This window comes from Puma concolor, chromosome C2 (genome assembly GCF_028749965.1).
Source record: "Puma concolor isolate L17-30 chromosome C2, mPumCon1.1.hap2, whole genome shotgun sequence".
NCBI lineage: Eukaryota > Metazoa > Chordata > Mammalia > Carnivora > Felidae > Puma > Puma concolor.
In genome coordinates, this window is record NC_141675.1 from 2,316,000 (window position 1) to 2,331,193 (window position 15,194).

The window sequence follows — 15,194 nt, forward strand, 5'->3', positions numbered from 1 at the left end:
AATATCTCCTGCTTCTTGAACCTGCTGACTTGCCAGTACACACGAGAAGTATTTAAAAGCTCCCAAATGATGCATTTATTCAATAATATTATGAGTAAATGAACAACAACAAAAGAACAAAGAAAGGGTAAATGAACAAGTTGAGGATAGCTTCTTAGACCAACGATGTCCAAATCAAACTCGGCAACTTAATTTATTTATTTTAAAAAATAGTTTAAACACTTACTTCTTTTTGAGAGAGAGAGCACAAGTGGGGTAGGGTAGACAGAGGGAGACATAGAATCGGAAGCAGGCTCCAGGCTCTGAGCTATTAGCACAGAGCCTGATGCTGGGCTCGAACTCACGAACCAGGAGATCATGATCTAGGCCCAAGTCACCCCCTTCTTTATTTTTTAAATGTTTATTTTTGAGAGGCAGAGGGAGAGTACATACACGAGCAGGGGAGGGGCAGAGAGAGGGAGACAGAGGATCTGAAGCAGGCTCTGTGCTGAGAGCAGAGAGCCCTAGGTGGGACTCAAACTCATGAATGCTGAGATCATGACCTCAGAGGAATCAGATACTTAACTGACTAAGCCACTCAGTTGCCCCTCAAACTTGCGATTTAAATGTCCTTGCAAAAGAAAAGAGAATCTCTTACCCTGTGACCGGAATCATTCTGTATTTTAGTTTAAATGGAGTTAAGGGATGTATAAAAGGGTGTGTGTGTGCACCAGTTAGATGCGTGTTTTAAAATAGCTTACCACTCCCCCAAATTTTATGTTAATTATGTTCCTCCTTCCTTCTCCAGTGTTCACATTAATAACAAAAATCAGGGGCATCTGGGTGACTCGGTTACGTTCCAACTCTTGATCTCAGTTCAGGTCATGATTCCTGAGTTTGAGACCCGCATCAGGCTCCAAGCTGATAGCACAGAGCCTGCTTGGGATTCTCTCTCTACTTCTCTCTGCCCCTTCCCCACTTAACACCAAAACAAAACAAAAACAGCCTTCATACTATCTGCTGTATTCTCTAATATAAACGCTATTAAATGGCAGTGTATGAATTATGTGGTTAGGCCATTTATTTCATGAACATTGACCAATGCAAGAAAACAAGTGCCTGAAGCACCATGCACCCGAAGTAGTGTTCTTTCCTGGCATTCCAAGGTCGCTTCTTTACCCTGTGGGGAACCTCTCAGTATCCGACATCCTTTCCACTGCTTAGTGACAAACAAACGAAAAAACACTTGTATACTTGCACACAAGTCTTAATTCTTAATTATGTCTTTATGAAAATAAACCAGAGCCTACCCTGTGCTAGCCAGTGATGGATTTTTCCAACATCTTCCAGGCGTACTTTATAAATGGTTTTTAGATTCATCACTGACACAGGAACTCTACCTGAAGCTTTCAGAACTGTGTTCTTCCTTAAATACAAAAGCAGGGGCTCAGTTAAAAGCAAACTCCTCCTTGTTCTCACTAAATCAGTTTCAATGATGTCCTGACCTCCTAGAAGGAACCCATTTGCAAAACATTTGTTCACAATGAAGAGTGGGTCCCTACCAGTCTTCTGACCTTAGAGATGGTTTGTTTCTAAGGCTCACATGGGAACAAACTGACCCTTCACCAAATGACTTGAGCAAAACTAACTTGTTCTCCATCTTTACCTCAGTTCCCCCTCCCTCCCCCAAAGGCATCACAGAGTTAACTCAGAGGGAAAAGAAGGGCCGTGTTTTCTAACACTCAGGAGACTTCTTAGCAGGTATGAACCTCTCTACTTTCATTAGAGGGCCACGAGATAGTTTTAGGAATAGTCAATGTACTGAGAAGCTGATAAGAACATTCAGACAGAAATGGTTGTCCAATCATACCCCAATCTTTGGATCACTGGCTGAGAGTAGGTTCCGAAGAATTGCAACCAAGAGCCCCAAAAGGGTGCGTCCCCTGCCCCCCACTCCCAGTTACACAGGGACCTTGAAGCAGTCAATTCACAATCTATGCAGATGATGTTCAGCAGGTATACCTGGATGTGGCCATGCAGATGATTAAACAAACTGAGCTTCCCATCTCATTCCTGCCACTTGGCTCCTCCCCAAAATGCCCCACTGAGCTCAGCAGTACTGCTGATATTTGAATCTCACCCCTAGGTTCTTCTTATTACTCACAGCAGACTGTCTGCTAACAGTGACTGTATTCGCTGCAGGAAGTTAAGCATGGGAGACAAAATCCTCTGTCCGACTACTTCTCTCTCCTCTCCGTGAAATTCTCAAATTTCCAGTTCCTTGAGATTTCATCATTGCAGTCACAGATCACAGATCTCTCTTTACGTCTCTAGCGAATCATGACAACTCATTCTTCTTTCCAGAGTGGCTGATCCCAGAAAGTGGAGAGCACCAGCAATTCTGTGAATCATGTCTCAAGGACCCCAGAGTGTTCTCAATCTCCAAGGACAAAAAGGGGTTAATAAGACGAAGCCACAGTCGGGGGGGGGCAGGACCCAAACGCGGCAGGTCTTGGGGCTCCCCAGGTGACGCTGACAGCAGCCAGGTCCGGGAGACACCAGCAGGGTAAGGCAACGGACGAAGTCCCCACTGCTGTAAAAAGGGGAGGCACCAACCACTGCATCCTCGGGGACACAAGCTCACCAAAACGGAACAGAAATAAAATACAGCTATGCGCTAAAGGGGATGCTGACAACCAAGAATTTAAGAGCAACCAAGAACCACTCTGAAGGCACAGAGAAGAAAGCAGCCCGCTCTGGCGTTAGAATATGCCAGAAGTAGTCACTGCAGAAACAGACACTCAAATCTCTAATCACAGGGCTTGAATAACAGACGATCTGACTCTTCAGAAAGACCGCTTCAGTATCATGCATAGGAACAGGATAGCTGCTGAGAAACTTATTAAAACCCAGAACTATCCTTCTGCCCCTTCCTGATTTTAACTTTATTTATTTTGAGAGAGAGAGATAGGGGAGGGGAGGGAGGGAGGGAAAGAGAGAGAGAGAGAGAGAGAGAGAGAGAGAGAGGGAGAGGGAGAGGGAGAGGGAGAGGGAGAGGGAGAGGGAGAGGGGGAGAGGGGGAGAGGGGGAGGGAATATGAATGAATGCATGAATGAATGAATGAAGATGTGAACAGGGGAGGGGCAGAGAGAGAGAGACAGAAAATGCCAAGCAGGCTCTGCACTGTCAGCACAGAGCCCGATGTGGGGCTCGAACTCCCAAACAGCGAGCTCATGACCTGAGCAGAAATCAAGAGTTGGATGCTGAATCGACTGAGCCAGGCAGGCGCCCCCTTCTGCCCTTTCTTTACAGCACACGATCAATTCCTTACCACTTCCAAAAAAGGTCTTATTTATTGCACAATTCACTTATTCAAATGTTCTAAGAATGTGAACTTTCCATTCAATTTCTGCTCAACGATTAGCAATGTTTCCTTGACTTTCAAGCTTTTCCTACAAGGAAAACGTCTCATGATTTTTTCTTAAAACCTTGTTGTCTGGACCAGGCAAGAAGATTTTAAATCAATTCAGGTATGCTATCACTCAACGGTAAGAGAACTTTTCTATGCCCCAAAGTTACATGTGTCCCTTCCTAAACCCAAAGGGATGGGGACTCAACAGAAACAAGGGTCTCAGTTACCAGGAAGTGACTTTTTATTGTTTGGGAAAGACTCTGAGATTCTGAACCTTATCTTAAACTTCTGTTGCTCACCTCTGTCTCACCTATAAATAAATAAATCTGAGCAGCAGAGAGATCTGCCTGGAAAGCATTAAGCGCCCAGTCTTTCTGCAGTCCCAGCTGAGGTATGCTAACGCCCACTTGTACTTGGGGAGGGGGCTGGATGAGAAACAGGCAGATGATGGGGAGGGCAGAGGAGGGAAGGGAGCTTAAGTGTGCGAAACAAGCCCTGACTGGCTAGTCAACTTTGGCCACATCCCCCTTGGCAAACCCTCCCCCTCCCCAAGGGATTACTGCTGCACGGAGGTCACAGGAGCTCGTGTGGATCATTGTTCCCAGGCCCCCACACATCCTGCCCAGTAACCTACACATGCCGTCTGAAAGGGAGTGGGACAGGTTTCACGTGCAAGAAAGAATAAGGGAAAGGGGGGGACTGACCTGGATGGCCTGGCGGCCCTGCTGTGCGTCGGCCAGCAGCTGGATGGTAAGTGCCCTGGAGTCCTGCAGCGCCTCCTGGAGGTAGATGAAGCTGTGGCCGCCGTGCCGGCCCATCGTGCACTCACGACAGATGGGCACTGAGCAGGTGTCACAGTACAGGTGCAGCACCTGGGGACCAGAGAGGGGACAAGCATTAATGAGATTTGGGACTAGCGGGGAGGGAGGCAGCCTCAGGGGTGCTCTGTGGATGCCAGACCCCAGACACCCCCTTCCCACTTAGGAAGCACACCCCCGCAGCCAACCGCGGGCAGCGTGTCCTCCTTTCTTACCCCCTCAAGGAGAAAACAACCAATTCCCTCTTTCCACTCCGGTTTCATTCAGAACTTTAACCGAGACTCCAAAGGCAAAGACGAAACAAAACAATCCTCCTGGCATGAGATTTTCCCTAGGTCTCAGATTAATTGCCCAGAAAAGTTCTAAGACTGTACCTCCCTGGTCTGAGATTGGTGGCCCGAATGAAAGAATATACCAGAAAAATGTGTCTTGCCACCCCACCCTCTTGGGTGTGTGAAACACAGTTAGGAGCCAGTATTAATCACCCTCACAGGGCAGCTCGCAGCCACAGTCCCCCCCCCCCCCATCAAGGAGATTAGCGCAAAGTGCAAAGCATGGTTCTCCCAGGCACTCGGGCAAGCTCTGGGCTTAAGCTTCTGGAACGAAGGCAAAAAGCTAGTGGTAAGGTCAGCCAGCTTCTTGTCTTTCTTCTTCCTGCCAAGTTGTTCCAAGGAGTTGACCCCGAGAGGCAGCCCGTGCTGACAGAACTGCTTTGTGATGTTCTGTATCTCCCTGGGGCCCAGCCTGCCGGGAGGGAGACACGGCTTGGCACAACCTTCACCTGCTGATAAACGAGGAGCTCTCAAGAGCGGAAGCTCCTTGGCACAGAAACTGGGCCAGTCGAGCTGTATCCTTCCACGGAGCAGGGCACTTAGCACCGCTCTCTGTCAACGTCGGCTGGACGGCTTTCGAGAGCAGAGCTTCCATTCGCTGCCGGCATACCTGGGCTTGGGGAAAAGCCAGCCGACACGCCACAGGCAGGGAAGCGGTGTCCGAGGGGCTGCTTTTCCGCACACAATACGCTTAATCCCCAGATGAAGACCAGAGGTCGAGGCGTCTTAGGGCCACACAGCAAGCAAGGGCAGAACAGGGCGGCCAACTCGAGCCTTCTGGAAGACCCGCCAGACGCTGGCTCTTCACCAGAGCACCGAGCACCTTACGAGGTCTTGTGGCGTCCAGGGTGGGAGACCCGAGGCCAGGCGATTCTGCGCGGAAGCCCGGCCCAGAGCAGGCAGAGCGTTACCCGACTTGCAGACGGGCAGGGAGGGCCGCGACATTCCCAGGAGAAAGACCCTCGCAGAAAGGAGCCCGGGCGAAAGTACGGATGCTGACTGACTGCTCTTCAGGTTGTTTTGTTAACTAACCAGACGCCGCTCCGAGCACATCCGCTGGGAGATGGTGTCCCCAGACAAGCTCAGGGCCACAGGCCGACTCTGCTGAGGGTGCAGGGAGTCAGAAGGGGGCTGTGTGGTCCTGCGTGGTTTAGGCTGCTTCTCTAGGGACCGCTGGACTCAGAAATCGGGGAAAGACTTCGATTATGTTTCTTTTTTTTTTTTCCAAAAAATTCTTTAATGTTTATTTATTTTTAAGAGAGAGACAGACAGACAGACCGCGAGCATGCACATGCACGAGCGGGGGAGGGGCAGAGAGAGGAAGACAGAATCTCAAGCAGCCTCCAGGCTCTGAGCTGTCAGCAGAGCCCGATGTGGGGCTCCAGATCGCGACCTGAGTAGAGGTCAGACGCTTAACCCGACTGAGCCACCCACTTCCTATTTCTAAGAAATGGTTCCGCTGTGGTAAGTTTATGGGCCCCATTTTATACGAGAGAAATGGGATCAGCCTTGTGACTAGACGAGGGCCAGTGCAGTACCTTCCCAGCAACCGAGAGCGACTGAAATTTGGTGACCGTAATTTGCCTCCAAGACCAATCGCTTTTTAAAGCCGGTTCACCATTTTAGAAATGATCATCTAATCTGATAAAGCTAAAATTTTCAAGCTGACCTTAAATGCTAACCAAAAGATGCTAAAGCGGATAAACTTGGGGGAAATTCCTGGACAGTCTCTTTTTATGATGTGGGGCTAAAGCACCCTCCCCCACCCCGTTTCAACAACTCAACCTCCTGCCTTCCCGTTGGCTCCCTCCATTTGTCACGGGAATCAAGGGGTCACTCCTATGCTCATGTGAAGTGTGAAAACCTTCCATCTGTAGGCTCCTTTGAAATTCGAATGGGACATGTCTCTGAACCTTCTGTCCTCTCTGCCCCTGCCGAACAGTAAGCAATCCCCTCTTCATCCCTTCTCTGGACAGCTGTGTGGACTGACCAGGGTCCCCTGGCTTTCTTCAGTCTCTGTGAACAGAACGGCTTTCACTCGCAGTGAGTAGGAAAGAACCTGAAGCTGTCAGCCCGAGCCCGGCACCATCTGGCCGTGGACGTCTATCCAGTCACCTGACCGGGCCTGCCTCGTCTGTGAAACACACGCAGTCCAGCGAGGTGCCTCCAGAGACCGCTTCCATCCCTGAAATCCTGGGAACCCTACCTCGGGGACTGAACACCAGAAAACCCAAAGTCCTTTGAAATAACGCTGGGCTGAGCAAGGAAGCCAGGCTCCAGGTGCCAATTGTGTGACTGCAAGAAACCAAGGTGGTTCTTCTGGGTTTTTTAAATCCAGACCCTGCAGTCCGCTAAGCGCCCGACTCTTGATTTCAGCTCAGGTCATGACCTCAGTTCGTGGGATGGAGCCCCAAGCTGGGCTCTGTGCTGACAGTGCGGAACCTGCTTGGGATTCTCTCTCTCTCCCTCTCTCTGCCCCTGCTTGCCTGAGCGCACGTGAGGGCGTGCTCAATGGCTCTCTCGGTCTCTCTCAAAATAAATAAACATTAAATTTAAATCCACAGCCTGGAAAATGCGCATAGGAGATACCTCGCAAATGGTAGGCCTTAAAGCATTCTGCCGAGGAAGAGGCCAGAAGAGAAATCCTGGTCCGAACAAGCAGCGGCAGGGTGCCCCAGAGCCCCTGGCACTGGGCCCCTCTTGATGCAATCCTGCCTGGCATCGGCTCCCCGGGACTGTGCCCAGAACGCACCTGATTTCGGTCCTGGACCGTAGGCACAGCACAGCGGTGGGGCTGGCCCTGGGGGACACCCAGCTTGTTGGTAATAAAAAAGCTAAGGGCGAGAAGGGCGAGTAGAACAGCATAGCTCCAGTGGTGCTTATAATTCATGAGCTATTGGTTTTTCAAAGAACGGTATCCAAAAACTGGAAATCTGGTCGATTTTTATCAACTATCTAGCTGAAGTTCGGCATAAAACTCTGGGAGGATTTCATGCTCCATTTAGAAGCTCCACATCTCCACCTGCAATTTCGAAGGTCGAAAACCCACAATTTTGGAGTCAACAGGTAAGCGTGCACATGGGTGCACTTCTCTCTGAAACAGCTCGAAGATTGTTTTAAAAGAATAAACTGGAACCCACGTCTTCCAAAGGACCAGAAGAGTGGCAGAGGCCATGAGGGGGAGAAGGAGTGGTCCTCTGGCGGCAGGAATTCTAGGGCCTGGAGCTGCCTGTTAGGGGTTTCCCGGGCAGATGTACGACACGGCCCCTCCCACCCCTCCTCCTCCTCCTCGGCCCCTCCCACCCCTCCTCCTCCTCCTCCTCCTCCTCGGCCCCTCCCACCCCTCCCCCTCCTCGCATGGCGACAATCTGGCTGCCCCAGCTGAATGGAGCAGGCTCGACCTCTGACCTTGCAAGTGACCACCCTCTTCCCTGCCCCCAGCTTCCAGAACGCCCCACCCACTGCCTTCCTCTCCCATAATTTCTAAAATACCAGGCAGAGACAAAGACCTAGGAATGTGGGCCCAGCGGGAGAGGAAGGAGAGACGTTAAGGAAAAAATAAATAAATAAAAATACTCAGTAGGCAGGTTGGCCTTAGCCGGTACTAAAATAAAGTGCTGCGTTAATGAACAAGACTGGGTGTGCACTTCTAGAATCTACTTTTTATACCACCTGTGTGATCCAACAAGAAACGAAGGAATGGAACGAACGCGCGCGCGCGCGCACACACACACACACACACACACACACACACACACACACACACACCCCCCCCCCACATGCGACTCCTATTAGAGCACCACACATCTGAAAGGAGATTCCAGTTTAAAATACAACGACCCAGATCACTGAAGAATGGAAACTGAAAGGATGTCATCAAAACGCCCCAACCGAAATACAGAACCGCTGTATGCTGACGTTTCTGAGATTTTTTTCACATCCCTTAAAACGACTGGGGACCTCTGGCCTCCCACAAACTCCGGCCTGGACAAAAGGAGGTCACACCAACCACCCATGAGGGTTTCCAAGTTTCCCAGCATAGAAATCAAGGGGAGGATGGCTGGGCCACAAGCCTTACCTGTGTGTGTATGCCAATTAAAAAAAGGCAAAACATTAAATCAAGTTCAAGGAGTCCAGCTATTCTGAAACGAAGTCTATTAATTAACATCAGAACCAAGTTTTACTTGATGTAGGGAAAATTATGCAGAATGCCAGTGCTCCAAAACCCACAATCCAAACCTGAGGAAGAAGTCCCTCCTGCACCCTGGCCGCGTGCTGCAACCTGGGGGCCCCAGGGGCCCTGGAAGAGGGGAAAGAAAGGAATCTGGACCGATTTTCATGCACAATCACTACCAGCTCCGGTCAGCAGAACCCAGCTGAGGATAAGCTAAGGTGGCCAGGGAGGGAGGAGGAGAGGCATGAAGCATTTAAAAAAAAAAAAAACAGAAAACAAAAAACAAAAAACAAAAAACTGGGGGAGGGGGGTCTCCTGGCTGGCTCAGTCCATAGAGCATGTGACTCTCGATCTTGGGTTGAGTTTGAGCCCCACGTTGGGTGTAGAGATTCCTTAAAAATAAAATCTAGCATGAAGAAATTTTAGGAAACATATATGCCATTTTACTGTAAAAAATATGTAAGTGCAAATCATTTTTTTAAATCTCCCCATTTCTCAATGTTTCTACTTTATGTAACCATCCAAAAACGTTACATTCTGTGCATAGGTGAATTGTTTTAAAAGACAAACAGAAGCATGTTATGCTAGCTTTTTTTCTCTTAAGCTGTATTAACTTGGAGAATGTTCTGGCTCAGGCTGCCCATTTTATAAATGCCTGCATGGTATGTTGCCTGTGGATATACCACAGGCTTATTCAATTAGTACCTGCTGATACAATTTTAAAGCCATTTCCTGATTTAAAAAAAAAAAAAAAAAATCCCGAGCAACTCAGTGTTGCACTTTCTTGTTCTTTATATACCTCAATTTCTTCAATTTGGTAATATGTACAATTGCTACATCACTTGATGTACAGGAAGGCAAATGTGCTTGCGAGTGTGGATAGTAAGGATTCTCCAACTTGCTAACTGTTAAGTCAAGTGAAGAGAGAAAGGCTGTCGAGTACCAGTTTCTGTTCCCGATGAGACCAAACGTACACAAAAAGCCAGCAGGGGAACACCAGATGAGACGGTCCGTGTTGGGACTGGGAGTTAAGATTCCACTTCTGCTTGGCTGGAAGACTTCAGTGGACACTGAGACTGAAAAGCCCTGGGAATTCTGCATCCTCAGTAACGGCTGCTAAGGAGATTGTCCTAAACACAAGGGCATGGGGGGGGAGTGGGGCTGCTCGCTGGAGACACCTCTAGAGGTGGGCAGTGAGGGGTCTCGGGCGATGGGCGATGTACGGAGAGAGAGGTGTTAGGAATAAAAACGGCACTCAGTAGTCTCGGGGGTTAGCATTCAAACACTCAGTGAAACAGACACTGGGGGTCCCGTACAAACCCACGATGCCCTTCCTGCAATTCCAAAATCCAACAGGCTCTCAAAACTGAAAGTTGTTACATAAGCTATTTGTCAGCAAAACCTAAACAGGCATGCAAATGATTTATGATTTTAAGCTATACCATTTAGTATAAGAGTTCAAGCACTTGGCTGGAGAAATGCGAATGCCCATTATCTTGTGTTGTTGTACAATATTTACTTTCTAAAATCGGAAATTTTAAATGTTGAGGCACATCTGATCGCACGGTTTAGGATATACGATCTGGACACATACTAGTGCCTGTCTGGCCAACGAGGCGAATGAAATCCATTTCCAAGTGAAATCAGCAACAGAATGAGTCAAGACTATGCCTAGTGGTGGGGCAGGTATCCAAGAACAGCCCAAACTGGGGTCGGAGCAGCCTGCTCAGCTCCAGACCAAAGTTTGTAAACTCCGTGGACAAGGCAAATTTGGAAAGGAAGTGCTGAAAACAGAGGAAGGCCATCAGGCTCTAACAGCTTCAGACTCAATGCTGGTGCTGGTGCCACCACAGAAATTAGTTTGAAGATCAGGACGAGCCGTGTGCTGCTCAGCTGAGTTTTCTGTGCTACCCCCCCCCCCACCAGCCACATAAAGGTTCCTTTCCCCATTTGTTTTAAAGTGATCTCTACCCCTGATGTGGGGCTCGAACCCACAACCCCGATGTCAAGAGTCACGTGCTCTTCTGACAGAGCCTGCCAGACACCCCTAATTGTTTAATCGTGATATCACATTGTGTGAGAAAACATACATGGCAATTCTGGGGGTGAGGATGAGGAGAGATGTGGCGGTGCTTCTGTTCGCCCCACTTCTGTCGCCTGGAGTATCTTCCCTCTCCGGGCTCTATCCCTCATGTTGCACACAGATAGTGAGGCTCTGCCTCAGGTGCCAGTGACAGACATGCCCTTGCTGGGCCTGCCTCCATCCTGCTTCCTCCCTGCGTTACACAGGGAGCTGCTCATAAACTCATTCGTCAGCGTCCGCCCCTGGGGAACCCAACCTGCACTCCTGGACTACACATGTCTCCAGGTCGGACTCCAGCTTGCGGGCTGGGCCTTGTTATCTCTGCCCAACCCATGCGGCCTGAGGCACATTCCCGGCTGACCATGCTCACCAAGACCACAGGCTTCAGTGCCCACAGCCCAGTCTCCCACACTTCCCGAAGGCTTTAACAAGGGCCCGCAGGCAAGGAGCATCTTCTCCACACTGCCAAGGGACACACCTGTGCTTGGGGGGTCCTCCAACAGATCCAAGTTACGTGACATGGCACTGAGGGACACTTCAGAACACGCCAGAATCAAAATGAAAAAATGTACATATGATTTAAGGAATGCACTTGCTGTGATGAGCACAGGGCGTTGTACGGCATTGTTAAATCACCAAATTGCACACCCGAAACTAACATTACACACTGTATGTTCACAGTACTGGAGTTAAAATAAAAACTTGAAAGAAAAAAAAACACACTTAAGGAAAAAAAAAAAAGGGACAAACTAGGTATTAAAGGGTGATGGGGTGCCTGGGAGGCTCAGTCGGTTGAGCACCCAACTTCAGCTCAGGTCATGATCTTGCGGTTCACGGAGTTTGAGCCCCACAGTGAGGTCTGTGCTGACAGCTCAGAGCCTGGAGCCTTCAGATTCTGTGCCTCCCCCACCCCCCGACTCTATCTCTCAAAAATAAACATTAAAATAAATTTATAAATAAAGCCACGTTTTTGGGGGAAAGGGGGTGATACAGAGAATTTCGGTGATCTTTTATTAAGCTTTCAAAATGTTTATTAAGCATTTAAGACATTAGAAATGTTTGATGAAGCATTTAGAAATGTTCGAGTACATTTCTAAAACTTTAATAAAATCAGAAGTGTTAAAAATAGAAAGAATATACTGCATAATTTCATTTATACAAAGGCAAAACTAAGATCAAAAAACCAGAAGAGAAGCTGCAGGTGAAAGTTCTTCTATTATCTTGAGGAAAGGGGTGGTTACATAGGTATAGAACTGTCAAAATTCACAATGTACAATTATGTTCATTTTATGTAAGTTACACCCCCCCAAAAAAAAGGGGGGGAACCCTCCCACTGACCATCTAGTATCCCCGGGGTGGGGTTTGCAGCCTAGACTTGGTGGTGAGGCGCCCATAGCTGAGGACCTAACAAATTCTCGTGCAGCCCCGTCAATGAGGCACTCCAATGGCCCCCCACATAATTGACTTCTAATAGGTTGCTACCATTCTTCCCACAATGTTCCCATTAGGTATTGTTTTTCTTAAATTCTATCTAGCAAGAGGCAAGTGTTGGACTAACTCCCCCAGAGGTTTTGAAAAAATTAGAACTCTGAGCCCGATTTACAGCACCACAGGCGGCCAGCGGTCATGCAAAGCCATATGAAATCATCAGTGTCCCAGCTGCTGCCCCGGCATGCATCTGACCTCTGATGTACTAATGAGTGGCCCACACAGCTTCCAGCAGCAAATAAAAGAGATTTGTGCCAACACTGAGATCACTGCCCACGTAAATTATAGATTTTTAAACCAGACATGAAAAGATAGATTTGGTTGCCTCCAAGGTCACAAAAGCAAGGCACAATTTTAATCTGTTGTGTTCTGGACCCAAGTAGGTAGTGCTTGGGAGGCCGACTTAATAAAATGGCCAGACTCTGTAGGTGGTCATGTAACTCAGTCCTCACCTCTTAAACAGTGGGCAACATTGTGCACCTGAAACCTTTTCACTCCCTCAAGTAGCAAAAGGGGTTTCAATTGCCTCTGTGGCTGAGATCATGTGGACAGGTGAATTTAAAGCCAGGAAAGTCACTCATCAGCCGGGGAAAATTATCCCAGGGAGGAAGCAGAAATAAAGATTCAGATAATAACAAAAAAGGTTTTTAAATATTACCAGTCGTACTTTCTCCCTCCAACACAACAAAATAAAAATTTCCCATTCTCTCTCCATTCCATCAAGTTCTATATTCCTGAGTAGCTGGACGAACACATTGATTACTCTGCCCTGGGTAAGAGAGGCCCAACTCTCACTTTTCCTGATGGCCCAAGGTTACAGGGTCACTATCACTGACAATTTTAAGAGCGGGGTTTCGCTAACCAGGCACTGCCTCCAAATCGAAAGGTTAACCAAGTATTTAATCACTGTAGAAACTCCATTTTCATCCAGACTTGTTTGCAGGCAGGTGTCATCTAAATTGGGAAGGAGACCAAAGAAGAAGGCAGCCCATGGCTTCTGAATTGTCAATGCAAGTGCCCAGGGCAACAGTGGCTAAGGTGCGCATGTCTGTGAAGCATGGGGATGTGTCTCCAGGCGCAAGCCTGGGCTTTTCCACAGTGCTCCAAACCATCCCCGTTAAAACAGACCCAACTCGCAGCACCTCTTCTCCCCCTACCACCGCAGGAGTCACCAGAACCTTTCTCCACGGTTTTCTGAGTAAAAGGCAAAAAGAGAGCATGAGCATGAGCAGAGGGGGTGCAAGCCAGGTCTCTAGTGGAACAGCAGGGGGGCAAAGGGGAAGGGTTAGTCTTGCCAGGAAATGGATTTCCTTTTTAAACCCTTTTCAAGGTAGCAGTTTGTTAGGTAATTAATTTAAGCCATCCATTCCTTCTTCTCCAACAATAGGAAACTTGGTCCCAAGGACACCCCCAAAAGGCCAAAGGGGCCCTGGGCTGGCCAGAGCCAGGCCAAGCTAGGAGACCAACTTTAACGAGCCTCCTGCCAGGACACCTAGGTGGTTCTGGGGACAGACCGTCTGACTTCAGCTCGGCTCACGGATCCTGTGGTTCATGAGTTTGAGCCCCAAGTCTGGCTCTCGGCTGTCAGGGCACAGCCAGCTTTGGATCCTTTCTCGGACCTGTCCCCAGCTCGCGTGCACTCTGCGCTCTCTCTCTCTCTCTCTCTCAAAAATAAACATTTAAAAACAAAACAAAACAAAAAACCCTATAGACAGCCTCCTGCCATGTGGGCTGGGAGTCACCCAAGGAACCAGGGATGGTTCTGTGATTCCCAGTTTAAAGGGCAGGCCTTCTCTTGGAGACTTTCTATCAATGATCTAGGGGCCCTAGGTAGGGCACAGGTAGGGCAGGAGAGCTACTGAAACAAAGTGAAGCAGAAATCTCAGATTGAGACCGCTAACAAATATAAGGCCTTATAAAAGAAGGGTGTGGGGAACAGAAACCAAAGGCAGCAAAGGGTGGGACCAGGAGCCTAGACAAACCAGTAGAAAGTGGTCCAACAGGGAGAAGAAGAACAGGAAGGCCAGATTCCTACCTTGAGTAAGAAGGGCCCAGCCTGTGCTGGAACCACAAGGGACAGACAGGGATAAACCTTAAGGACTGCTTCGGCTGCCAAACCAGGACCAGCCCCTAGACCAACAAAGCCCTAGTCCCTTGGAAAATCACCCAGTCAGTCCTCTTTCCCACAAGTGTGCAGAGCTCTTCCAACAGCTGTGCTCTTAAAGAAGCACTCATCACAGCAGGATCTGGGGATAGTCAAGGAACCACTGGGCCAGCAGGATCTGGGGCAGAGAAATACCAACTAACTAGGAAGAAGATAAAAATCAGGAAAAAGATCCAGGTGTGGGGATGCTGCAGGTAACACCACTGGAGTCAAGCTCCGCTTTAGAAGCCTGGTGTTTTTGTTTTGTTCCTTCTTCTGATGAAACAATTTCTCATTACCATCATTTTCTCAAGTCTCAAATACAGAACTCCCTCAGAAATCCCACTTTATTCCAATAAAGGAAATCTTGTGGGAATGAGGCAGCTCTTCACGCTGTACCTGTGTGCTGTTAGCACAACCTCCGGGCAGCGAGCCGACCCTGACTCGGCAGGTAACACAATCGGGGGGCCCCCACCTCCTGCCCTACACAGTAGTGAGAGACAGAACCCCCCGACGGGCCCACAGCCCAAGCAGACACTCTCGAGTTCAGCAGACGGGGGCAAGCCAGGCCTGCACGGATGAGGGAAAAGGAAAAAAGAAAATCTGCAAGCTCTAACACTGAGACAAAGCACCAGGGGGTGTCGGTTATGTGACCTAAAGTTTCAGGAGGAAAATAAAAGGAAAGAGTAGCCCTTCACTTGGTCTCTACTTGGGTCCTGAAATTCCTGACTCGCTTGTCTGGCCTGGTGTTGTTGCGTTTTGGGT

At 48.7% G+C, this 15,194-nt stretch overlaps 1 protein-coding gene across 1 annotated transcript in view; it reads right to left on the reverse strand.

Annotated features, from left to right (window-relative positions):
• The window catches only part of TRIM71 (tripartite motif containing 71), a 62,570-nt gene that overhangs the window by 15,227 nt on the left and 32,149 nt on the right, over positions 1 to 15,194 (reverse strand). The window contains exon 2 of the mRNA XM_086720340.1: positions 4,096 to 4,263. Within this exon, the coding sequence (XP_086576466.1) occupies positions 4,096 to 4,263 (168 nt within the window). The remainder of the gene's footprint in view (positions 1 to 4,095; positions 4,264 to 15,194) is intronic.